Source organism: Phyllostomus discolor, chromosome 12 (assembly GCF_004126475.2).
Source record: "Phyllostomus discolor isolate MPI-MPIP mPhyDis1 chromosome 12, mPhyDis1.pri.v3, whole genome shotgun sequence".
In the NCBI taxonomy this organism is placed as follows: domain Eukaryota; kingdom Metazoa; phylum Chordata; class Mammalia; order Chiroptera; family Phyllostomidae; genus Phyllostomus; species Phyllostomus discolor.
This window is the reverse complement of record NC_040914.2, coordinates 8,415,418-8,443,379: the sequence shown is the minus strand read 5'-3', so window position 1 is coordinate 8,443,379 and position 27,962 is coordinate 8,415,418. Positions and strand designations below refer to the sequence as shown.

At 43.2% G+C, this 27,962-nt stretch overlaps 1 protein-coding gene across 1 annotated transcript in view; it reads right to left on the bottom strand.

The window, feature by feature from the left end:
• Nucleotides 1-27,962, bottom strand: part of LOC114511364 (carcinoembryonic antigen-related cell adhesion molecule 1-like) — a 96,539-nt gene that overhangs the window by 43,074 nt on the left and 25,503 nt on the right. Inside the window, 1 exon segment of the mRNA XM_036012851.1 lies at nt 7,561-7,571. Coding sequence (XP_035868744.1) covers nt 7,561-7,571 — 11 coding nt within the window.

Sequence of the window (27,962 nt, the reverse complement as noted above, 5' to 3'; positions counted from 1 at the left end):
CCAGAACCCAAAGCCCGCAAAAGCCGAGGTTGGAGCTTTGCTCATCTTTGCTGTGCTGAAGGTTTTGTCTCAGCCTTCTCAAGTTCTGGGTGCCCAGGTGGGTGTCAGAGCAAGACAGAATAAGACAAAATATAGGTGCATGCCCATGTCTGACAAGGTTAATAGGTCTTCATGTGACTAGCTGACCACTGCTGCTGGCACCACAGATGATATCACAGACCATATTCTGTCCTTCTCCTAACCATGAGGATCCCTATCATATCAACTTCTCTTCTTTTTTGAAATACATTTTATTGAATATGTTATTACAGTTGTCACATTTTTTTCTCCCCTTTCTTCCCCTGTGCCCTGCACACCCCTCCCACCAGCATTCCCATACCGTAATTCATGTCCATGGGTCATACATGTAAGATCTTTGGCTTCTTCTTTTCCTATACTATTCTTAATATCCCCCTGTCTATTTTCTACCTACTATTTATGCTTCTCATTCCCTGTATACTTCCCCCTATTGGCCCCCTCCTGCTCCCCACTGCTAACCCTCTATGTGACCTCCATTTCTCTGATTCTCTTCCTGTTCTAGTTGTTTCCTTAGCTTGTTTTTGTTTTAGGTTCAGTTGTTCATGGTTGTGAGTTTGTTGTCATTTTAGTGTTCGTATTTTTTATCATTTCCTCTGTGTAGATAAGTCCCTTTTACACTTCATGTAATAAGCGCTTGGTGATGATGAACTTTGTTAACTTGACCTTAGCTGGAAGCACTTTGTCTGCCCTTCCATTCTAAATGATAGCTTTGCTGGATAGAGTCATCCTGGATGGAGTTCCTTGCCTTTCATGACTTCAAATACCTCTTTCCAGCCCCTTCTTGTCTGTAGGGTCTCTTTTGAGAAATCAGCTGATAGTTTTATGGGGAATCCTTTGTAAGTCATTGTCCCCTTTTCTCTTGCTGCTTTTAAGATTCTCTACTTATCTTTCATCTTACCTTTAATGTAATTATGATGTGCCTTGGTGTATGCTTCCTTGGGTCCAACATCTTTGGGATTCTCTGAGCTTCCTGGATTTCCTGAAAGTCTATTTATTTTGCCAGATTAGAGAAGTTCTCCTTCATTATTTTTTTCAAATCAATTTTCAATTTATTGCTCTTCCTCTTCTCCTTCTGCCACCCCTGTGACTTGGTAGTCAAGGCATTTAAAATTGTCCCGGAGGTTCCTAAGCCTCTCCTCATTTGCTTGAATTCTTGTTTCTTTATTCTATTCTGGTTGAATGTTTATTTCTTCCTTGTGGTCCAAATTGTTGATTTGAGTCCCAGTTTTCTTTCCATCACTGTTGGTTCCCTACACATTTTCCTTTATTTCACTTTGCAACAGCCTTCACTTTTTCCTCTCTTTTGTGACAATTCTCAAGCATTTCTATGAGCATCCTGATTTACCACTGTTCTGAACTGTGCATCTAATAGGTTAGCGATCTCTTCCTCACTTAATTATATTTTTTCTGGAGCTTTGATCTGTTCTTTCATTTTGGTCATTTTTTTTTGTCTCAGCATGCCTATTACATAGAAATGGGTTGAGCCTTAGGTATTCACCGGGGAAAGTCAACCCACTTTGCTGTATTGTGGTGCTGTATATGAGGACATCCAGTTTTCACTAGAATCCCCATCTTCCACACCAGAACTGTAGGGGACTGGTTTGCTTCATCTGGCAAATGTGACTCAGCTCTGTATGGAAAACCTACAGAAGTCAAGTGGTAGCCAGGAATCAGACCTTCAAACTGAGTTTTCCCGTGGGAATCAGGCCTAGAAAATGCATACTGATTGTTCAGGCTTGCTCTTGCTAAAACTCTGCCATCCTGGTCTAAAGCAACAAATGTGTATTTTCTGTTTTCAAGGTAATTTCCAAACCCTGTGTGAATTCACCCAAGGACAGAGCTAATCAGCTCATCACCATTCCCCTCTGCATGTTACCTTCATTTCCTTGATTGTACCTAAAATGTAGACAACAATATTCTATGTAATAGATAATAAATCCTTCTCTGATGCAAGATCTGAGAAAAACAATAAAAGCCTATCTAGGCAAGGGTCGGGGTGCTCTCCTCTTGAGAGAGTGGCCGAGACACACATAGACACTCCCCTTGAGAGAGTGGCCAGCCATTCCCTTTTTCTCCACAGCATTGATGTCTCCTGTGCATTTATTTTCTCTTTCAGTCACAACAGCAGAGTCTGCCACATCTGGGTCCCAGGAACAGAGACCAGAGGCTACCAGCCATCGTTGTGGCCAACATACCAACATGGTTGGAATGTGCACAATAGCCCAGATAAGGGCCTACAACCGCAAGTGCTTTTTGGTAAGTTTGTAGGGTGTGTTGTATTTCAGGGAAAAAGGAATATTTTTCCAAGGTTACCCTCTCTTGTAACCGCACTCTCTTTAGTAAGCAGAAGCTTTACTCTCTCTCTCTCTCTCTGGCAATCACCGCACCCCGAGGGCCCGGGTCAAGTATTACTTAAGAGCCACAAGGGCACCTGCCACTGAAAGTCACCCGTGACAGGATGAGTTGGACGTGGGCCAGGGAAGAACACTATAGGTTTCCTGCCAACTGCAAGCAAGAGCCTATGCAATGAGAGGCACACTGTAGAAAACACTCACAAGCCCATCCCCGTGGCACAGTCGCCAATCAGGTTTTAGGCTTGGGAGGGAGAGCAATGAATTTTCCTTTTAATTAGCTTTTTTTTTTCTTACAAGTACCTCTGCGCATTCTTTCTATAAAAGCTGACCTTTGCAGCCCTTTTGATATTGCCTTTTTCCTCTGCCTGCCTGTGCGCAGAAAAGCAGATAATAAATGAGTGTTTCAGTTTCACCTGGACTCTAAAGATTGCTTTCAGAACTCAGAGTTAGTTACAGGATTGTTTATGAGTGTCTCAGCTTCTTGCTGAAGCACTGAATATGAGAGGCATTCCTCCCTTTGGCTTGAGATCTCAGGCATTCCTATGTGAGTAGGGGCCTTGCGGAGGTGTCTGGAGTCAATCTCTGAGATGTGCAGGGGTCTCACAGGGAATTCCAATCACAGTAATTTAACTCTCAGCTCGCTCAGGAAGCACAATATAAAGGTTGGTCACCTGGTACTTTGAGCCCCCCCTCTCAGGCTTAGACATGTGGGAGAAACCTGAAACCCATAAACGGGGTTAAGGTACCCTGGATACCAGGCAGCCCTCCTCGACTGTCTCCCATCAATAGTACCTTTTTGACCCACCACACTGTACTTCCCAATAGCTAACTAGCTATGGTTTAGTATGGGCTGCGGAGTCTGAAGGGCAGAAATTGAAAGTAAAAACCGAACCTTTTGACCACAAGAACAGGCTCCCTAAAGAACAAAAGCAATGTTTTATGCTAATTTAGCAATTTTTAAAGCTTCTGGATGTCTCCCTGATAAGCAATCTTTAGACTTAGTTATCTAGAAAAAGTTGGGAAGAAGTTAAAACAGCACCTGGTGGTGTAAGATAAAGGCTAGTGGCTCACTCCCTCCTTTAGAGGATTTAATTTGAAAGCATGGGTTTGCTTGAATTTTATTTTTGTTTCTGTTTTGAAAGGAATGGCTCAGTCTCAGTCTCAAAATGTTTTGGTACACAGAATGAGATCTCTAATGTTGTTACATCATAAGGATTCTAGTCAGAAAGGATTTAAAATCTTTGTTTTAAGAAGAAAAAAGATCTCACTTCCCTCAGATAGTAAAACGCTCAGGAAGAAAAACAATGAGGAAGGGTGTCTTTTAAACACTCTGAATCCTCCTCCTGGAGACACAGACATTGCTTTGGTCCTGGAAACAAGCTGTGCCAAGCTTAGTATCTCCCCTGCCTCTTTTCCAGTCTCCCTAAAATTTTCAAGGGCACCAGATAATGAGTTAGCTCACTTTTGAGCACACTCAAGCAATGCAGTAATCACCAAGAAAAAAAAATGTAATTGTATTTGCCAATGGGAAGAAAAACTGTTTCTGCAAGTTATGAAATGTCTTCATAAATTTGTCAATCTAAACCATGCTAATTACTTACTTTTAGTTGTCACTAAAAGTTGAGAATTTTAATTAAATTGGGAAGAATATATGGTTTTGGTAATGAAAGGTATAAATTATGGCATTTAGTCTTGAAAAAAATAGGATTGAATGTCGGTTATTCTAAAGTTGGTTATGTCCGAATAAGTTAAAAGGGCAAATAATGGGCTAGAAAAGTTGCAGAAGGGTTGTGTAAGTTGAAGATGGTCTGTGTAAGTTGAAGGGGGATTGTATTAGGAAAAAAGAAATAAGAAGGATTAAGAAAGTGAAGAAAAGAAAGAGAAATAAGGAATTAAGAAAGTGAAGGATTGTGAAGGAGAAGGGTAAGAAGGAATAAAGGGAAAGGATGTGTGCTACATTCTTGTGTGGCATGGGAAGGAAAGACATGAGAGTGAGTAACTAAAGAAGGGAAGTGGAAGTAGAAAAAATAAGAAGAAGGAAGATTAAGCATCTAATTTTTTGAAACACTGCTCCCTACTTGTTGCAAACTAGAAAGCCAAGGGTTAAGGGTTAAAAGCCAAAAAGATCCCTTCCAGAAGGGCAAAAATCAGACCCCCAAAGCTGAACAAAAAAAAAAGTAATAGAAGAAGTTAAAAGACTGTTTCTTTATCACTCCCAAGCTAAGTAAATTATTAAAGAATGCCCTGACTGCCAAGCCCTTACTAAGACATCTCCATCCACGGGAGTTAACCCTCAAGGACTAAGTTCTCAAATGATTTGGCAAACAGATGTCACTCATTCCTCTCCCTTTGGAAAATTCAAATACATTCATATTTCTATTGGTACTTATTCTGGTGCCCTACATGTATGTGCCTTAACAGGAGAATCTGCTAAAAATATACAAGCCCATTGGCTTGAAGCCTTTAGTCATTTAGGATGGCCTCAGCAAATTAAAACTGATAATGGCCCAGGATATCTTGCCCATTCTACTCAAGCCTTCCTTCAGCGTTAGACTATCCAACATAAAACAGGAATACCTTACAATCCAGCCGGTCAGGCAATTGTTGAATGAGTGCGCCATACATTTAAAAATCTTCTTAAAAACCAAACAAGGGGGAGTCAAGAGTCTAGCCCCCTCAAAATTTGATTATCTCAGCTATGTTTGCCTATAATGTTATGAACTGTGATGAATCACCCTGTACTCCAATTGAGAAGCATTTTCAGAAGAAAGAGCCAAAGTCATCTTATCCTCAGGTTTTATACAGAGATCTACTGGGAGATGGTACTTAGCAGGGCCCTGTAGACCTCTTGACTTGGGGAAGAGGATATGTGTGTGTTTCCATCCCTACAGGTTCTGTCTGTCTTCCAGCTAAAAGGGTGAAGCCTTATCATGACCAAAACAGAAATCAAGCTCCATTACCTGGAGATGAAAGCTGATCAGCTGATAGACCAGATGGCCCAGCTGACACTGAACAACCAGAAGGAACACAGACACCCATGGCATCACACATGGAAATGCTTCCACAGGTCCAGATTGAGCAAGAAATCCTGACTTGCCTTTCTGCAGTCGAAGCATCCTGAACTGGATCAGTGTATGCCAGGAAGCGCTAGTGACCTGTCAGCAGCTGACCTGTGATCTTACTTTCTCCAAACTATGTGTTACCCCACTACACTGGAACTGCAGCCAATACTTCTGGAGTGATATTCAACATCACCTCAGAGGAGCTTTTTCCACTAATTTAAAGGGACAAATTAATAAATTGCAACTGGAGTTACACCAACAGTTGCAGGGCATTCAATGCTTAACTAACCAGGAGATTCTTCAAACCCTTAATGATAATCTCAGCTCGTTAAACCCAAAACTCTGCTTTGATGAACTCAACCTAAGACTGCTTCTTTGGAGCCACTAGCTGTTTACTGATTTTAATAATGCTTTGTGTATTATGATGCATTTACAAATTATTTGCCCAGGGTCACAAAAGAGAACAGCAAGTAGCAAGTCTTTTGGGATGCATCACCACAACAGCCTTAACAAAAAGAAAAAAAGGGGGGAATTGTAGGGGACCAGTTTGTTTCATCTGGCAAATGTGACTCAGCTCTGTATGGAAAACCTACAGAAGTCAAGTGGTGGGCAGGAGCCATACCTTCAAACCAAGTTTTCCCATGGGAATCAGGCCTAGAAAATGCATACTGACTGTTAAGGCTTGCTCTTGCTAAAACTCTGTCACCCTGGTCTAAAACTACAAATGTGTATTGTCTGTCTTCAAGGTAATTTCCAAAGCCTGTGTGAACTCACCCAAGGACAGAGTTAACTAACTGATCGCCATTCCTCTCTGCATGTTACCTTCATTTCCTTGATTGGACCTAAAATGTAGACAATATTCTATGTAATAGATAATAAATCCTTCTCTGATGTAAGACCTGAGAAAAAACAATAAGAGCCTATCTAGGCAAGGGTCAGGGTGCCCTCCTTTTGAGAGAGTGGCCGAGACACACATAGATACTCCCCTTGAGAGAGTGGCCAGCCATTCCCTTTTTCTCCACAGCATTGATGTCTCCTGTGCATTTCATTTTCTCTTTCAGTCACAACGGGCGGACTCTGCTGGCCAGAGTCTGCCACAAGAACACTCTCCATATCTTATTTAATCGGGTTCCTCATGCCTCCACAACCACCAGCTGATATCTGATCACCATGGCCTGTCTTTTGCAAGAATTCTGCTGAGTCAGTTTACCCAAAATTCCCTCTTCCCACTGACACATTTTTCATTCACTAAACCTCAACTGCTTCAAGGACATGAATTTCCTCCCCCGCCTGCTTGATTTGGACTTGAGCCCAATCTGTCTCTTCTACTGCAAAATCCCATTGCAGTGGTCCCTAGACTAGCCACCTTATTACCTGTAACATGTGTTCCTGGGCCTGTCCTCACTGTCTGGACCCTCACTGCCATTCTGCTTCTCACAGTCTCTTCATCTCTGTCTCTGTCTCTCCATTTCATTGTCCCTCACTGTGTCTACCTGGGTGTGTGTTTCTGATACTTACTCTTTCTCTTATTTCCCTCTCATGGTATCTCTCTCTCTCTCCATCTCAATCTCTCTGTCTCTCTGTCATACCATGTCTATGCCTTTCCTTATCCCTGTCTTTCTCTCCATCTCTGTTTTTGTTTTTGTTTTTGCTTTTATCTCCTTCTTTCCACCTCTCAGATACCAGGCTCTCTTTGTTGCTCTTCTCAATCTCAGATTTCCATCTCTATCTCTCTGTTTCTATCTCTATTCTTGTCTCTCACTATTTGGGTCTGTGTCTTCTCTCCTCTCTGCTCCTCCCATCTCTCTCTCTCTCCCTCCCTTTCCCATGCCTTACTCCTTCCCTGTATTTCTTTACTCATGTCTCCCAATTTCTGGTTCTCAATTCCTGCCTCTTTCTATCCATGCATTCACATTCATTCATTCATTCATTCATTCTCCACCCACCCTTACTCTATACTCTTGCCCCTGCAATCTCTTCACTTACAGCTTCTCCTAGGTCCACAGAAGAATCTGCCATCAGAATGTGTCTGTGTAAACATGAGATGCTGAACAATTCTCACTAATAGGGGACACCCCTTAAGGTTCAGTGGGGTGAGCACAGCCCTGGAGGCAGCAGTCCAGCCTGCCTCAGCTGCCTCCACAGCTCCACTGACTCTGAGAAGCAGCTGTCAGGAACAAGTAGTACAGATGCACACAATCCCCTATGGACCTGGGTGTGTGGGGAGTAACAGGCAATGGATGTGGGGAGAGGGTCTATAATGGCATCCCAAAGTCCATTCCCCAATATGAATCTGCATTCATTCTTTCTCAAGTCTGTCTTCAACTCTGCTCACAAGGGTGTAACTCCAATCCTCCTGCCCCTTCTCAGGCCTAACCCCTCCCTGTGTTTTGTGTCTCCTGATGCCTGGTCTCCTCCTGTCTGGCGCTCTCCTGAGTCCCATCCACCACTCATCCACAACCATGAGCTTGGTTGTGCCTTTCTCCACTCAGCCCATCCCAGGGCTCCCCAATCAGTGTGCCTAAGGAGTCAGGAGCACCTTTCAAGAGAATGATCCCTCAGCTGGGGTGCCTGAGTGTCCAGGCTGCTGGCTTACCCTGAGTAGCTAGTGCTGCTGACTCTAGGTTTGCCCAAAAATATTATCACTAAGAGCATCGGGCTCTGCCATGGAGGAGGTTGGAACATACTGCAGGCCCCCCTCTGTCAGGACAGGGGGTGCAAATTTCATGAACCTGTCAAGGGCACCTAAGCCCCTGACTCCAGTTCCAACCTTTCTCCTGACCTTTTCCACCTAGCTGCCTCAATGTGAATATGGTCAAAGCACAATTCTCAAGTGGGACACACCACAGTGTTAGTTTCATGGAGCTACTGTAACAAATTACCACAAACTTAGTGACTTAAAAGAGCACCAAGTTATTCTCTTACACTTCTAGGGGTCAGAAGCCTCAAGTGGGTTCACAGGGCTGGGTTCCTTTTGGGAGCCCTAGGGAAGAATGTATTTCCCACCCTTGACCAGTTTACAAAAGCCACCACATTCCTTGGCTCATAGCCCCTTCCTTGAATCACTCCTACCTGGAGTGGGATGGAGGTAGGATTCTCCTGCCTCCATTTTATAATACCCTCATGATTATACTGGGCCCGCCTTAATTATCCAGGATAATCTCCTCATCTCAAGATATTTAACCTAATAACATCTTTTATTTTCCAAATCAAGTAACACACTCATAGTTTCCAGAGATCAGAACGTGGATGTTGGGGGGTGGTGATATTCAGCCTACCACACCTATCCATCCAAACACCTGCCATTCCCCTGTTTTCCTATCTCTACCAGTGGCATCAGCATCTTTTTAGTTTCTCCAGCTGTTGGCTCTGCCTTCAAGCAAACTCATCATCTGAGCACCTCTCACCACTACTGTTGTCCCATCCCTGATCCTGTTCCCATTCATCCCTGGTCTGGATGAATACCATAGCCTCTTTTTTGCCCCCCTGCTTCCAACCTTACCCTCTATGATCTGTTTTCAGCCTGACAGAAATGACATTTGCAAAGTCTAAATCATATGACAATGTCCTGTGAATGCAATAAACTCCTATCAGGCCTGCACAGTCAGCCCCCTGCCCACCTCTCTGACCCAGGCTTCTGCCTCTCTCTGCAAGGTGGCTCCCACCTCTGCCCCTTGCACTGGCTGATACCCCTGCCTGGAACAGTTTCCTCCCAGATCTTTGAGTTTCCTCCTCTTAAATGTCATCTCCTCAGAGAGGCATTTGGGGATGGCCCTACCACAGTCTCTCCTTATTATATTACCTGTTTTTATTTCCCTCTTATCAAACACTATCTGACATTATCTCGCTTATTCACTTGTTTCTTGGGCATCCTCCCCTTGCCTGGAATGTTAACTTCCTGAGACATAGGCTGGGTCAGTCCTGTTCACCATGGTCACCTCAACACCCAGAGTAGTGCCTGCCCTGTGGTACGTGCTCAGTAAATATTTGTGGAATAAATGAATGAATTTCTATCCACAAGACTGAATGTTATATCTTCACTCTTAAATCTAGTCTTGAAGTCCAATAGGAAATCACAAACATCCCAATCCTAACATTGTCATTTCACTTCTATCTCTCACCCTGAGGTCTCACCTCCTCAACTCAAATCACAAAGAGCCAGAAAGCATACTGTCAATTGCTAAAGGTCTTAAATCACCAGACAGAGGGTTCTCTTCCTCTAAAAATTTCACAGTTAGGGCTCTGACAAATGTTAGGAATTTTGCTCTGATCAAATCCCTGACAAAATCTGAGATGCTTTTAGCATCAAAAAGAATAAATTAACCATAGCCAGTATATCTTTAAAAAACATTATTATCCCACAGAAATAAAAACCAAAACAATCCCCTAAACATTCCCCATTAGAGGTGACAGTACCACTTACCCTAAAAGTCATGGCTTCTATAAAAAGTGTCCAGCCTGGTTCTATTTTCCAGGCAGGAGTCAGTGTCCAGAGGAGGAAATCCATGAGCAGAGGAGGGCCCTGTATTAGAGTGCAGGGTGGATCAGAGAGCCAGGGACTGTCCTTGTGCATCAAACAGCACCAAGGACCCAGGCCAAAAACAGGGTGGGTGGTGCAGAAGTGGAGCTGGGGATATGAAATCCACAGATGTTGTGTGTCCTCTCAGGATCCTTGAGTATCTGAGAGGCTATGAAGTGAATACCGGGAGACATGTTGTCTGTTTGTACTGGCAGCTGGTCTCCATTTCCTTCATGGGGGCAGTGCATTAATTTCTTGTGGCTGCCATGACATACTTCTACAAACGGTATAGCTTAAAATCAGAGAATGTTAGTCTTAGCATTATGGGAACCAGAAATCCAACTCAAAGTATGGGCAAGACCTCATTCCCTCTGCAGGCTCTAAAATACATTCTGTTCCTTTTCTCTCCATCTTTGCTGGCTGCTGGGATTCCTGAGCGTGTGGCTGCATCCCTCCCATCTCTGCTTCCTTCTTCATGTGACCTCCTCTGCATGTCATTTCATCTTCTGTTTCTTGGGAGGAACATATTATTGGATTTAGGTCCCCTGTAGAAAATCCAGTGTAATCTCATCTTAAAGTATCTAACTTAATTATATCAGTAAGAACCTATTCCCCAAAAAGTCACATTCACAGGTTCCAGGAGTTAGGATGTGGATATAGTAGGGGGGATGGCAGGCAGCCTGATTCCATGATCCAGTTCATGCTGTGATTGGGGAGATTCTGGGAGTTTCATTTATGGGGCTCCAGTGAAATCTGCAAAGAGCCCCACTGAGTTTAGGCTTCCCTCACAGCAAACAGAAGTGAGGGACATGAAAGAGAAAAAGAGAGATGCCAGGAAAACTGCCAGACAGACTCAGACATGGATCCCCAAAGACCACCAGCCTGCACGCCACAGAGTCAACACTGTATGAAATGAAGGGCTTCCTGGATTAGCACCGCATACTCTGTGGGACCATTGCTTTGATCATAGCTACAAAAATGCCACAAAATATATTTGGAGAAAAACATATTTAAAAAGTGAAACTAGATTAACAGGACTTCCTCAAAACATTCTGCTTCAAAGGAACTCATTAGGAAAGTGGAAGGACAACCCACAGAATGGGTGAAAAAAATCTGCCAACCACATATCTGATAAGGGACTTGTATCAAGAATATATAGTAAATGACATGCAAAACTAATAGTTAAAAACAACTAAAATACCTCCATTTAAATATCTGAAGAGATGGTGACTACATAGATGTTCAAAGAAGATTGACACATGATCCATAAGCACATGAAAATTTCTCTACATCATCCGTCAGAACTGAAATGCAAATAAAAACTACAAGGAGATTCCACTGCACACCTTCTGATCTGACCAGACTCACAGACAGATAAAAGAAATCTGCATTCACTTCCTGAATGAGTTGCTTGCATAATGTTGTGGCAGATCTTCAAAGTATTCAGCAGAGTTGCCTTAGGACCCAGCAGCTCCATGTGCAGTCATAGCACATTGCTCATAATAGCAAGAAAATGAAGAAAACCCAAATATCTGTCAACTAATAAAGAAAAGCCTACTTTGGTATGTCCATAGAGTGGAATATTACTTGATCAAATGAAGGAAAGGAACAAAGCCCTAGTTGGGTTGCTCATTTGGTTGGAGCATCGTCCTGTACACCAAAAGTCTGTGGGTTCTATCCCCAGGTAGGGCACATACTGAGGTGGTGTGTTTCATCCACAGTCTAAGGCAGATGCATACAGGAGGCAGCCAATTGTTTTTGTCTCATCTCTCTCTCACTCTCACTCTTTTTTCTCCTTTCCTCTTTCTTTAAAAGCAATGGATATATCTTTGGGTAGAAATTTTTTAAACAAACAAAAAACTGTACATGTTACAAGACTGAAGCACCTTAAAAATATTTGGCTAAGTGGAAGAAGTCAGACAAAAGATCCCATACCACGAAAATGATCTCACTTACATGAAAAGACTGCAATAGACAAATCCAGGAAACAGAATGTAGATTAGAGACTGCCAGGGTTTGGAGGGTAGGAGGATTGGGAGGTGACTAATAACCGGTTTGGAGATTCTTCAGGGACTATAAAAATGTTCTTCTTAGGGGGCAGTGATGGTTTTACAACTGTGAATACAATAAGAAAATTAAATTGTGCACTTCATTTGGGCGAGTCATATCTCAATAAAGCTTTTAAAATATATTTTTATTGTTGACTTATTATAGTTGTTCCAATTTTCACCATTGCTCTCCTCCACCTCACCCAACCTCCACAGTCAATCTCCACCTTGTTGTCCATGCCCATGAGTCATTTATACTCATTCTTTAACTAGGTCCTTCTCCTTCTTTCCTGCCTTATCTCCTCTCCCCTCCCCTCTGGCCCCTGTCCCTAAGAAGAGACAAAGGAGGATGCTCTATAATACTTAGAAACCACATGGGAGGTCACAAAACAAGCCTCAACACACTCAGGAAAGTTGAAATTACATCAAGCATCTTCTCAGATCAAAATGACTTCAAACTAGAAGCCAACCTCAAGGAAGAAACTCAAAACATTCAAAGTCATGGAGACCAAATAACATCCTCTTAAATAATGAATGGGTTAACTATGAGATCGAGGAAGAAATCAAAAAGTTTCTGGAAACAAATGAAAATGAACACACAACAGCCCGAAACCAATGGGACACAGATAGGCAGTCCTGAGAGGGAAGTTCCTTGCAATACAGGCCTACCTCGAGAACACAGAAACATTTCAAGTAAACAGCCCAACCCTACACCTACAAGAACCAGAGGAACAACAACACAAAGCACCGAGCGAATAGAAGGAAGGAAATAATTGAAATCAGAGCAGAATTAAATGACATAGTGACTGAAAAAACCAGTTCAAAGGACCAATAAATCCAGGACCTGGTTCTTTGAAAAGATAAACCAAATCAATAAGCCTTTGACCAGACTCATCAGGAAAAAAAAGGAAAGGACCCAGATAAGTAAAATTAGAAACAAAAGAGGAGAAATTACAACTGACACCACAGAAATACAAAGGATTGTAGGAAATTACCATGAATAACTATGTGCCAAGAATTGTGAAAACCTGGGTTCCATGGACAAACTTCTAGAAACACATAATGTTTTCAAACTGAATAGAGAAGCAGCAGGAAGCCTGAGTAGACGAATAGCAAATCAGAAAATGGAAGCAGTAATAAAGGACATTTTTAGTGTACGCTTTCAGAAAGGTGCTGTATGGGTTTCTCTTGTTGCTGTTACAAATTATCACAAACTAGTGCAGATGTTTCATGGTGAACCAGGAATTAGGTGACATGAGCGAATGACCATTCTGTTAGGTGCCTGAATGGACTTGTGGTTACATAAGAGAAATTCTCACCATTTGAAGACAAGAAGGTGGAAGAATAAAGAACAGAGGTTTTTTTATGTCTGTAATTAATTTGTAAGTGTTCCAGGGAAGAACTGACAGGTAAAAAATTCTAAACTAGATAGATGCGGACAGAGAGATGGCAAATATAAACAAAAATATGAGAAGCTTTTCTCTGTGGTGCATACCATATTTTGCTGTATGCAACACACACTTTTCACCCAAAATTTTGAGGGGAAAAATAAGGATGCACATTGTACATCGGTAGTACTAATCTGTATCTACATAAATGGTTTTAATTCTTTTCTTTATGCTTATGTGTTATAAGTGTAACTCTAGACACCAATAACGACATCCATATCCAACATAATGTGGAATGTGATCATCAATTTTGTCTGAATATAAATAAATAAATAAATAATGGAGTTAAAAAATTAGAACAAAAGGTTTTTTCCCCAAAAGTCTGGGCCTAAAACACGGATGCCCACTATACATGGCAGAATATGATATATGACTCTTAGGCTTTCTGTGTGTATGTTTCAAATTTATCATAGAAAACACTTAAAAGAAGTATTTTTCCTTATTTACACGTGGGCACACATGTGTGTTATACATGACTTGGAGACATAAGCTTATTATTTAGGGACTGAATAATAAGTAACAATCTAAGTAAGCTTTGGGCACACCATCAGGTGCCAACACACACCTCACACTTGATGAATGGTAGATGTGCTAAGGGCCAGAGTATCTGATACTCTTCTTTAAGAGGATTTATCTCTGATGAGAATCTGTGGGTGCCTACCTCAGACCCCTGCTGTGAGATGTGTGTGGCGCCCCTTGGGATGTCCTCTGCATTACAGGTTTGCCCTCTGCTGGCCACAGCCCTTGATTTGGGCCCAATCAGGCTCACTTCACACTCAGATGACCAGAACTATTCAGTGGGGAGTGGTGAGGGGGGATGTTCTCTACCTGTGTGGTAGTTTGTTACAAAAGCCATAGGTAACTAAGACAACCCTTGATTGGAGACTTTGCAGAGCTTCATAGGAAGCAGGTGTCTTACATGGCAATGCTTCCCCATCAAGGCACTTCCTCTGGCACTCTGGTCCAGACACAACACAGGGTCAATGTCAGCACACCAGAAATAGAAACGAGGGTGTTTGCAAGTGGGAAAAGAATGAATAAGCCTCAGAGGAACCACAGCATCCAACTCACTTCCACAACCAGGGGCACAGAGTACACCTGTGAGCCAGATCTACAGATTCAGGGATCTGGACCTGAATGAGGGAGAGTGAGTCAACATAAGGCAGGCTCTTTCCACACTGAATTCAACTTTAATGAAGGAACCTTTGGATACAGTTCTGGATCAATGCTGAAATGCCTCTTCGGTGCCTAAGATAAATTAATGCCACATTAAATAGAGACCCAGCACTTCAGATATCAGTGTTGTTCAATACGGAAGTCATCTGGTTATGGACTCTTGTCCTGGGGTGAAAGATGTTAAATTCTGAAATCTTGGAATTCTCCAAGGGATACCACAGTCATGGTATTCAGGCCCTCTTTGCAACTACCGTGACTTTGACCTAGCATTTGTCTCTGTTTCTGCTCTTGAAGTGTGTTCTGCTCTAAGAAAACTGTACTCATATGTAGAGCACTTTCTTGTTCTTTATAAGTCATGGCAGCAAAAATCCAATCTCAGTGGATCCTGGGAACCCCAGACCAAGTGGTCACAATGTGGAGTGCTTGGAAACTCCAGACATGGAGTAGTGCTTGCTTTGAGGGCAATCTTTTGGACCACGTGGGCTTCAACCAGTAGAGTCTGGGCTAAGTCAGAATGGTTAGGGTCAGAATTGAATTGCATGATATTGCAGTGGGGTCAAAGGTCATAATGGTCATAGAAGTGGGCATGCTTGGGTGCATCTCCTGTAGTAAGTCATTAAGCCATCCAGCCATGAGGATCCTCAGAAGGAATGGGTAGAATAACATTGGTTAAGGGACACCAGAATCACTGAGATGCAAGTGAAGGTCAACCTCAAGATGTCAGAGATGAAAACAAGGGATGTTGATTCAAAACTGGACTCAGAGTAGCAAGGGGGTGACAGGGTCTGGAAATTACAGAGGCCTGCACATAACCACCAGATGTCAGGTGGGCATAGTTTCATTACTGGCAGCATTATCAGAATGCATCCTGGTCTTCAGACATGAATCCTACACCATGGTGTCCTTAGGAATGAAAGATGTGAAAGGACAAGAAGGTGTCACTTAAGACACACAATGAGGAGATGAAGAATGGAGGAACAGAAAGCTGAGGTCAGCTGCCCCAAAACAAATCATGATCCTTCATTCAACTAAGACCTGAAAAATCCTCACACCCAGACCCTTGATTGATAAATGCTCAGTCACCATGTGGAGGATGCCTACAACACCAAAGCTTGTGAACACAATGTAATCTGCAGTCCATCTCAGAAGGGGCCTACAGACATTATTTGGGGAAGTAGACACTGGGAAAATGGCATACACATATCTTTTAAGAGCTCTTTGACATCAAGCCCAGGTTGGCATGACATTGGGGACGAAAGCACCACCAGGAATCCTGAGAATAGTGGCATAAAAAGGATCACAAAATTCATAAATTCCTTGCCCACCCTACTCTCATATTGGCCCCACTGTGTCTGTGGACTCACCTGGTGGTCAGGGGACCAGCTCCGGAGTAGAAGAGAAAGGATGAACCGAACAGCAAAGAGAAGGCTCACAGAGGTTTCTTGACCTGTATGTACCAGCAATTCCCATATGGAAAACCAGTAATTTTTAGTGCATACTTCTCTGTCAATCTATCCCCTGCACTGACGTTTCACTAAAAGAAAAACATACCATGCCCCAGGGCAAATGATAGAGATTAGGGCCACCATCAAAGTGGAGGATGCAGGGATCATGGTTCCCATCATACCCCATTTAATTCATTAGTCTTACGTCTCCAAAATGCCATTGGATAATGGCAGGTTACAGTGCATTGCCACAAATATAACCTAATTGAAACTGAACTTGCAGTTGCTGTGACAAGCGTATCATCACTACAGCATGTCATCACATAACCTCCCATAGGTGCTATGCGGCTGTTGAGTTGAAAATATACACTTTCTGAAACTCATAAAGAAGTCAGTCAGCAACAGTGTGCATTTACATGGCACCAGCAACATGATATATTCAAGTTTCTCGCTCGACACCTGTGTGGCCCACAGGATTCTGTACAATCTGCAGGATATCACATTTGTCCATTTCACCAATTTCCAACCTTTTTCATCTCATGGCTCATGTAAACTAATAGGTAAAATTCTTCAGCACACCAAAAATATATTACACTTTTTGCTGATCTGAAAAAATAACAGGTACAATTTTTGTTCACTCACACCTGACAGCTATTGTGTTGGCTGTTGCATTTCTTATTTCACAATCTAAGGGAAAAGAGGTCAGTGCCCTGTCTAAACAATTGGGTTTTATGTGTTATAAAAATGCACAGAACACCCCAGCTGAAAATCGCTGGTCTATTATATTGATGAGACTATAAGAATCAGATAATCTGAACCAGAAATGGCAAGTATTCTGAGTGCATTAGTAAGACACCTGGTCTGTGTCTTCCTCGACGATGAACAATACCAGTGAGGACAATGACATCCACTGATAAGAATGATGCCACTGACAGAATCCTCTCTAGTGATCAGCAGTTTAAGCAAAGTGTGAGCACTCTGTAAGCTGTAGGACCAACCACAATTGCAACCATTCAGGGACCAGCTACATCTATGAGCCTTCATGGCTCCAATGGCATGGGCCATGCTGGATGTACCCTCCGGAGTAAACATGTTACTGCACTTGTAACCACACATTAGAAGGACAAAAGGTGACCTTCAAAGCCTCTGCTGGGATCTAATAAGAGGATCACATGCAGGTGCAAAGATGTGGAATGAGGCCATATTCCCTACAGCAATAGAACACTCATGACCTGCTTCTAGGCTTCAGGACACGTGAAGTATCTGAATGTGGGGCATAACATGTCCCGATAGGCTGGACTCCTCATTGTGACCTGGGTGCTATCACATGCACCAACATAAGAACAGGTGAGGAGAGCAGCATCCACCACAAATGGAAGTGTCACCCCCTGGATTAGACAAGGACAGGTGGTCTAGACCATGGGCACCTACCTAACACCCCAGCACTGTGACCTGACACACATCTCTCCCTTGTGGGCTCACAAAAATGCACTCTGATGAGTCAACAAAGAAAGAAAACACAGCACATAGTCCAGAAGGATTCTTCACCTTAATCCCTAATCCATCCACTATTCCCTCACTTGTCCAAGCACCTTTTCAGACTTTACCTTAATCCTTGGCCAATCCACCATGCCCCCAACCTTTCCAAACACCTATTCAGGGTTAACAGTCACGTACGAATCCTTGGGACATGGCTAGCTTGTTTACTGGAATAAAAGAAGACTTTGAAAGAAGGGCAACATTTTGCTTTTCTGCAGTGCTCCCAAGAGATGCTGAAAATGTGTGACTTCAGACCTGTTTTGCAGCAAGCTGCACGCATCATCCTGCTCACAGGTAGACAATGTAAAACTGTGGCACTAACTCTGCAAATGGCTCACTCTCTATTCATTCCCTGCTGTACATTCACCACCCTCCCCCTCGCTGCCACCCCAGTCTCCTTTCAAGTCTGATTTCCTCCCATCAAACTCTCTTCCACGCTCAAGTCCTCAGACACCCTGAGATCAGGATTCCTGTGCTCATGGTGCCCTCAGACCTCCATACCCTCCTTGCTCTCCAGGCTCACAAACCCCACAGGATGCCCATCTTCTTCTCCCACTTGGCTTCTGTCCCATGTCCCCTGTTGGCTTGTACATCTGGGGCCCCTTCTGTCCTTAATGTCAGGGCACCAATATGAGTTTTCAAAACCTCATCTATTCCTCCAGTATCCATATTGCACACCTTAACCCATGCTAGTCTGGAAGAACAGCACCCTGCACTTCATCCAAGCAATGTCAGATGCCACCCCCTCAAATGATACTTGTGAACCCCCCACCCACCCGCCACAGTCCTCAGCCTCATACCTTACTCCCTCTCTTAAACAGCCCTCCTCCATGGCACCAGTACATTCACTTAAGCCCAAATCTACCCACCAGCCCAAACCCTTCCCCAGCTTTACGACGTCCTCACCCCAACTCTGCGCAGGAGCACGTGCTCCCATGCCGTTTCCTGCTGCCCTCCAGCTTTCAACCAGCAGCCTCTGGGGAAGATCCTCAGGGGTTCACCCTGATGCTCAAAATGCAAGGCAACCTACAGGGTAGAGGCTGTTTCTCCACTTCACAGTCCTGTTTTGAACTCTGCTTCAGATGGGCACACGAATTTGTCAAGTAAACAAAGAAAGCCCGTGCTTGAGCACACCAACGTCAGCCCAGAGGCAGCGAGCCGGCAGGCACTGCGGAGCGAGCCCACCACGAGGCCCAGGGGCAGCAGAGAGCAGCTAGGACCTGGACTCCACTGGAGGGGGATGGCCTGTGACTTCTTAAGGACTTGTGACAATAAATGTGCAGTCAGGTTTACGAAAGAAGGCTTTTAACATCTGTGTGAGCCTGTTCCTCAAACGCAAAGCGAAAATGGATGTGGAGTTACAACAGTCTTGGGGGTCAGCACGGCTTCGGTGCTGCGCCCCCCTTGAGCTCTACCACGTCAACCAGCTTCAGCTTGTGGGGACGAAGGCTGGCTCTTGGGGGACCCTATTTAGCCCACCACAACATTGAAATGACTTCCAAGTGGTCAGTCTTCATATACAAAAAAATACTTTGCTCCTATCGGTGAAAAGCTCTAGGCTGCCGCAGCCTCCAGCAGGCCTGGCATTGCATCATCCCCTCACCGCGCCCGGCCCTGACTGCAATTGCACCTCGTCATCCTGGCGCCAGACCCGGTGGCGGGACCTGACGAGACGGAAGTGACATGGGGTATCTTGCCGGCTGCACACTCATTGGTGGAAGCTTCCTTCTGGGGGAGGAAATACTTCTCGCTATAAAAAGTCCAATTTTCTGCCATGCCACCGAAAGTGGGTTGAAATCAGCGAGGGTGAACTCATGCACATGCACCCAATAGTGGAGAGAGGGATTGCCGCTCTCGCTGAGACCGTGTGGAATTTCCTAAGAGGTAAATTAATAGCATGGGGAATGGAGCGAACCGTGAACATTTTGGACCCATTGGCTCCAGGTCTCATCGAGGAGATGCTGATGTTTGTACTTGACAAAATTTCAGTTGCTTTCCAAAATACCACAGAGCGTTAGAAAGATGATCCTTGCCAATCAGAAGAGACTGCACCTTAATTTTTTCTTTTGAAACCTGCTTGCATATCCTAACCTCCATGAACTCTTACAATATAATGAATGACTTCCGCAAAATTTTGATTTCATCAACGTGCTCACTCCACAACCCTGACAAGGAAGCTGAACGTGAAACTGAGAGAAAGAAGGATTACCCAACTGGAATGTGGTCTGCGGGCTGGTTGTGTGATGTGTTCCTTCTCATTTTGGGGTGAGTCTCTGGCCTGGGCTCTGAGCAGGGAGGGGTCCCGATCTGCAGGGAACCCATGAGGAGCCAAGAAGGCAGCTCCATGGGGCAGGTGGTGCCAGCGGCTAGAGCCTGCACAGGGTTTAGGGGAGGGGGAGGGCTCAAGCGTGAAATTCTGAGCGGGGCCTTGAAAGCCTCCTGCCTCTGGACAAAGAGCAGGAGAGGGCGCCCTAAGTGCACATACTGGGCACTGGGCATTGGTTGGCGCCATTTCTGGGCGTGAGAGGAGAAGTCAACGTAACATGGCCACCAGGAGGAAGTCCGCTGAACTGGGCTCTGAGCAGGGGAAGGCTCAACAGTGAAATCCTGGAGTGGAGCCTTGAGAAAGCTTTGAAAGCCTCCTGATTCATTATGAAGAGCAGGAGAGGGTGCCCCAAGTGTAGATCCTGGACACTGGGGACAGGCATTTGCGCGTTTCGGTGAGGACTCATTTCCCTTTCCACACCCCTCCTTGCTTTCCACATTCTTCTGCCTGCAGAATACTTCAAGGTCTTCCCGCCCTCCATCCCTCACCCTGCCCTCTTACCTTGCCCAGGATCTTCATCAGCCTCCATATGGAACCTCTGTTAGTTCTACTTACAGATCTTGCCTCTTGCTAACTTGAAAGCTTGGCTGAAGGACGTCTGGAAGCTCAGAGGTCAACATTACCTTTTCGACACACACCCAGACTTGCCACAACCACCCAGCCCACACCTGGCTTTGAGAGCAACTGTGCCCATCTGGGAGCTCAGCCTGGTGGGAGCTGGACACTGGAAATACTGCCCTGGCTCTGGAAACTGGGTAGGGTGTTTCTGGTCCCCTCCCCAGCCTGCTCTTCATTGGTGCCCTTCTGCAATTGGTCAGAAACCCACTTCTGTACAACACTCCCACATTGCTCAACTTCCTTCTCTTTTTAAATTTTCCAACATCTTCAGCTCAGACCTTGTGTCTCCACAGAGTTTTGATATCCTCCTGCAGGTCCTGCTCATTCTCTGGATTTCCAGCCTTATCTGCAATTGAATCTCCCTCTTCACCTTATTCCTTGTCTTCTGTACCCTGTCAGCCTATCAGCCTTACTCCCCAGCCTACAAGGACCTACACCATGAGATTTACACCTTTGTGGTTTTCAGTCTGATTTAACACACACAGGCACACACATGGTTTCAGGTACATACACACAGTCACACATACACATGTGTACATGGAGACACATATACACATACATACATAAGACTAGCTAGAATGCAAGTGGGAGTGTGTGGGGCAAGGGAGAGTTAGAGGAATGGAGACAACTATACTTGAACAACAACAAAACATCCAATTTTCTGGAAGGCGATGTTTAAAAATAAAAATTAATATCTACATATCTGTCATGTTTGTATACAATGACAATCAGAAGAAGAAACAAATGACCTCCTTAGGATTTTTAAAAATTATTTTATTGTTCAAGTACAGTTGTCTGCATTTACCGCCAACCCCAGCCATCCCCACCTCCCTTCCCTGATTCTACCCACCCTTGGTTTTATCCCTGTGTCCTTTAGGGTTGTTCCTGGAATCCCTTCCTCCCCTTACCCCCATTATTCTCTTCCACCTCCCCTTTGGTTACTGTCAGATTGTGCTTAATTTCAATGTCGCTGGTTATATTTTGCTTGCTTGTTTGGTTGGTTGATTAGGTTCCACTTAAACGTGAGATCACATGGTATTTGTCTTTCACTGCCTGGCTTATTTCACTTAGCATAATGCTCTCCAGTTTCATCCATGCTGTCACAAAAGGCAGCAGCTCCTTTCTTTTTTTCTGCTACATAGTATTCCATTGTGTCAATGTACCACAATTTTTTGATCCACTCATTTGCTGATGGACACCTAGGTTGCTTCCAGTACTTGGCTATTGTAAACTGTGCTGCTGTGAACATTGGGATGCACAGGTTCTTTTGGATTGGTGTTTCAGAGTTCTTAGGATATAATCCTAGCAGTAGAATTGCCAGGTCAAAAGGAACTTCCATTTTTAGTTTTCTGAGGAAGTTCCATACTGTTTTCCACAGTGGCTGCACCAGTCTGCATTCCCACCAACAGTTCGAGTGGGTTCCCTTGTCTTCATATCCTCTCCAGCACTTGTTGTTTGTTGATTTGTTTATGATGGCCATTCTCAGTGGTGTGAGGTGGTATGTCATTGTGGTTTTAATTCGCATCTCTCATGGCTAGTGATGCTGAGCATCTCTTCATATGTCTCTGGGCCCTCTGTATGTCCTCCTTGGAGAAGTGTCTGTTCAGGTCTTTTTCCCATTTTTTAATTTGATTGTTTGTCTTCCTGGAGTAGAGTCATGTGAGTTCTTTATATATTTTGTAGATGAAACCCTTGTTGGAGGTATCATTGGCAAATATGTTTTCACATACAGTTAGTCTCTTTTCAGTTAATGTTGTTTTCTTTAGCCATGCAGAAGCTTTTTCATTTGATGAGGTGCCATTTGTTCATTCTTTCCTTTGTGTCCCTTGCTCTAGGGGACATATCAGTAAAAATATTGCTACATGGAGTATCTGAGATTTTCCTGCCTATGATTTCCTCTACGACTTTATGGTGGAGTGACTTATTTTAAGTCTTTCATCCATGTTGAATTTATTTTTGTGTATGGTATAAGTTGGCGATCGAGTTTCATTTTTTTGCATGTAGCTGTCCACATCTCCCAACACGATTTATTAAAGAGGCTGCTTTTACTCCATTTTATCCTTCTGTCCCCTTTGTCAAGTGCTAATTGACCATAGAGACTTGAGCTTATTTCCGGGCTCTCAGATCTGTTCCATTGGCCTGTGTGTCTGTTTTTATGCAGTACCAGAGTGGTTTCATTACAGTGGCCTTGAATATAGTTTGATATCAGGTATTGTGATAACTCCTGCTTTGTTCTTTGATCTCAAAATTGCTAAGGCCATCCGAGGTCAATTACGGTTCCATATAAATTTTTGAAATGTTTGTTTTCTATCTGCAAAATATGTCATTAGTACTTTAACAGGGATTGTGTTGAGTCTATAAATTGCTTTGGGTACTATGGACATTTTGATGATGTTAATTTTTCCAGTCCATGAAAATGATACATGCTTCCATTTGTTTGTGCCTTCCTTAATTTCTTTCCTCAGTGTTTTGTAGTTTTCTGAGTACAGGTCTTTTACCTCCTTGGCTAGGTTTATTCTTAGGTACTTTATTTTTCTTCTTGCTATAGCACATGGGTATTTTTTCCTGATTTCTGTTTCTGATATTTCATTGTGGTGTACAAAAATGCCTTTGATTTCTAAATATTGACTTTGTATCCTGCTGTTTTGCCAAATTCACTTATTAGGTCGAGTAGTTTTTTTTGGTGGAATCTATAGGATTTTCTGTGTACACCATCATGTCATCTGCAAACAATCACAGTTTTGCTTCCTCCTTTCCAATTTGAATGCCTTTTATTTCTTTTTCTTCTTTGATTGTTGTGGCTAGGACTTCCAATACAATGTTGAATAGAAGTGGTGAAAGCAGAAATCTTTGTCTTGTTCCTGATCTTAGTGGGAAAGCTTTTAGGTTTTGCCCATTGAGTATGATGTTGGCTGTAGGTCTCTCATATATGGCCTTCATTATGTTGAAGAATCCTCCCTCTATTCCCACTGTGCTGAGTGTTTTTATCATAAATGGGTGCTGTACCTTATCAAATGCTTTTTCTGCATCTATTGCTGTGATCACGTGATTTTTGCCTTTTGTTTTGTTTATGTGATGTGTTATGCTTCCTGATTTGCAAATATTGTACCATCCTTGCATCCCTGGGATGAATCCCACTTGGTCATGGTGTATGATCCTTTTAATGTATTGGTAGATGTGGTTTGGAAGGCAATTCTTATTAAAAGACAAAAACCTTAGCCATCTGAGCCGATGGGTTTAACTTATTTCAGCTGTTCCTTTCCAAATGAATGTTTTGATGGAAATGATTAAATACCTAGATTTGTAAGAGAACACAGAATACTAACACATTGATTTGTAGGCATGTCTTAAGTACACCCACTGATTATCACAGACAAGCTACAACATATTTGGAGCTGTTAATGAATGTCTTATACATTATTAGAGGTATGTTTCTTAAAAGTGTGAGTGTGATTGCCAATGGAGGATCCTGCGTGTCTGAAAGTTATGCAGTGTATTTGCCAATATGAAGAATGCCAATTGCTTACATTTTACTCATCACTAAAACTCGAGCTTTCTAGACCTTAAGAATCTAATTAAGTTTTAAAGAAATTGTGTGGCTTTGGTAATAGAAGGTGTGAAATGTAGAGATGTATTTTTGGAAAAGTAGAAAAAAATGAGTTTTTCTAAAACTGGTAGTTTCTTGTTTTTTATTTATTTTGCTTTTCAACATTGGCCATTCCTCAAGAAGCAAAAAGAGATGAACTTAAAGGAAATAAAAAAGTTGTAAAAGTTTGTGAGAGGAAATCTTGAAAGTCCTATGGTTAAGATGAACAGGGAATTTAATTAAATAAATGAAGCTAAATATCAAAAGTAAGCTAATACAGAGTTGGTGCTCGGCTCATTTTCACTCTGTTAGAAGGACAGACACAGTCCATGTGCTTTCCAGATGTCAAGAAACTATTTCTTCTTAAAACAAATTCATAAATTATACCTTCATAAGCATTATTAAGTCTTTATGGTACCTCTGAAGGTATAGTATCATTTCCATGGTAATATGAGTGTTTGCATGAACCCAATAACAATCTGCTCTCCTGATGATAAGACACATAGAACCAGTTTCCAGTGATGGTTTTCATACAGGAGTTTGACTTGAATGTCATGTTTAGGAACATGCCCAGACTATGAATGCCACCATAAAGCTTTAAGGAATTAGGATTGACTTGGGAAGCCAATGAAAACCCTATGGAGAAACATCCTGGTACTTTGCTTATTCACATGGTTCATGGCCATCTTTCCAGGTAAAGCAAATGTTCCATTCATGGGAAAAGGCATTGAAAAGAACATCAAGATATTATGGGGGACCTGCAGAACTTCAGCAATTGACCCGAACTCACAAGTATTCTGGCAAAGCCTGCTGGCAATTAGGTGGCTCAGCTTCTTGCTTTGCGGGACTAACTAGAGCTCAACCTGCAGATTCCATATGAGAGTACAGCAAAAAGGATTCCAGAGAGCCTATGTGATCAATGCTGTTCTTGTTAAGTTTATGCATATAATTTAATAATGCAGTAAACAAATTGCCCTCAGTCTGGCTCTGTGGTTAAAATTAAGGTGATCGTAGGGGGCAAATGTGTTTCAGTAGACTCTATAATACATAGTTTTGAATATTATGCTCTAGTTTTATTTGCTGCCTGTAAACTGAACAATATCCTGAAGTGTTCCAGCTTTTGTAAATATTTGGCTGCAGCCCTGAAAACTAATACTTTATTTTTTCTTCCCATCCTTCCACTTAGATTTATTGAGAAGTACAACTGCTTTCCTTCCATGGAACCATTCATCATAGTTCTTGTCATTCTAGCTTCTGCCCCGATAATATTAAGATTTGTAACACAGTTTGTGTCCACTGGGGTACAAACCCTCCTTGTACTCAGGGAATACCACCCCTTGCCGACTCTGGACACCATCGCAACCTCCTTCCATGCCCAGGCCTCGTCATTCCTCTGACAGAGAGCAAGGATCTCTTGGCTCTAAAGAAAAACATCAGCCCTCTTCAGCAGGAAACAGCTACAGAAGACTCTACAACCCTTTTCCCTGAAAGATTCAGAACCAAGAATTCTTGAGATGGGGAAGTTAGACAGACAGACATAAGCAGAGCAAGGGCAATAGGCCAGATATGAAACGTCCCCAGGGTAAAAAGGCCCAAGTGCCTAGCAGTGGGCAAAACTGGGAAAGTAATGACCTCATCCCCAGAGTAACCTTCCCTCCCCCAGCATATTGCTGGCCATGTGGTTTAGACCCCCTGATCTATCTTAATACTGTATAAAAATGGAAAATATGTGGACTCTGACCTTCAGGGCTCCCAGCTCCGGGAGGCTTGCTCACCTTCAACTGTGGAGCCAGGGTGAGGTGAAGACAAGATAATGTAGTGTAGGGGTGACTTGGATCCTGGATAACTTCGAGGAGAGACCCATAAGACGTGGAGTGTATTTGTAAAAGTTTTTCTACTTTTACATGTTTAAACTTCAGTCACCTTCAAAGTACTCTCCATTAGATGCAGTACACCTATTGAGACTTTTTTTTTTTTACTGCAGAAAACAGTTATCGAACTCATCAATATTGATGCCTTTCAGTGCTTCTGCCATTTTCTGCCTCTTGCACATTGGCAAAATGTTTTCCTTTCCAACTTTTTTCATCCAGGGAAACAAATAAATGCCACCTGGGGTAGATTAGGTGAATAGGGAAGGTGGAGTGTGAGCTCGTACTGTTTTGGTCAAAAATTGCTGAACACTCAGAGACATGAGGGCAGGTGCCTTCGTAAATCACCCATTGTGAAATGGGAAAACACGCTGAAAGAGACTTCCAAAAAGATTCACTGAAGTTGGAGACTTCTGGCAAGATGGAGGAATAGGTGGATGCACCGTACCTCCTCGCACAACCAAGATTAGAACGACAATAATTTACAACAATAATTTACAGTCAGAATAACGCCCAGATCCAGCAGAGGATTTATCTGAATGGAAGTCAGGCAGCCAAGAAGTTGAAGTAGACGTGTTCATCCGGACTGGTAGGAGAAGACGAGCCAGGCGGGCGCAGGGCTGGCTCGGGTCAGTGGTGTGCGGAGGTCGGGGAAAGTTTGGTGCAAAATTGGCGCGACAGCCATCCGGGGTGCAAGAACGCAGCGGTGATCCCTGAGTACACAACTGCGGCTGGCAGAACCAGAGGGGTAGCGATTGTGGACCAGGGCAGAACTCGCAGGCGGGGAGCCCAGAGAAGGGTCTGAGTCCAGGAGAACAGAACTATCGCCATTGTTTTCTCCCGTCCCCTCTCCTGCCCCGCCCCCACATATCACGTCACAATCTAGCGACTGGGGTGCCCAGCCCGGGTGAACACATAAGGCTCCGCCCCCCACTGTAACAAGAGCAACCAGACCAGGGTGGGGGGAGGAGAGACAGGGGAAAAATATGTTTTCAACAGAGCACATCAGTCCCTTAGGACTCATCCTTTTGAGCAACCAAGAAATAGCCAATCTATCAGATGCGCAGTTCAAAACACCGGTGATCAGAAAGCTCACGGAATTGGTTGATTTTGGGCGCAATTTAAATGAAAGGATGCAGGTTACCATAAAAGAGATGCAGGAAGATACATGGAGGAGAGCCAATAGTGAAAGGAAGGAATCTGAGTCTCAAAACAATACAATGGACCAGAAGGAAGATAGAATCAACCAAGCAGGAAAGCATGATGAAATAAGAATTCAAAAAATCGAGGAAAAGATTAAGAGCATCCAAGACACCTTTAAACATTCCAATATCCGAATTATAGGGGTACCAGAATGGGAAGGGGGAAAGCAACAAATTGAGCACGTATTTGAACAAATAATAAAAGAGAACTTCCCCAATCTGGCAAAGGGAACAGTCTTCCAAGAAATCCAAGAAGCTCAGAGAGCCCTAAAGAAGTTGGACCCAAGAAGAAACACACCAAGGCACATCATAATTACATTAGCCAGGGTAAAAACGAAGGAGAGAATCCTAGAAGCAGCAAGAGATAAGGGGACAGTCACCTACAAAGGAGTTCCCATCAGACTGTCAGCTGATTTCTCAAAAAAGACCTTACAGGCAAGAAGGGGCTGGAAAGAAATATTCCAAGTCATGAAAGACAAGGACCTACATCTCAGATTGCTCTATCCAGCAAAGCTCTCATTTAGAATGGAAGGGCAGATAAAGTGCTTTTCAGATAAGGTCAAGTTAAAGGAGTTCATCATCACCAAGCCCTTATTTTATGAAATGCTAAAGGGACTTAGCTAAAAAAAGAAGATAAAGAAAAGACATGTATAGTAAAAGGACAGCAAACTCACAATTATTAACAACCACACC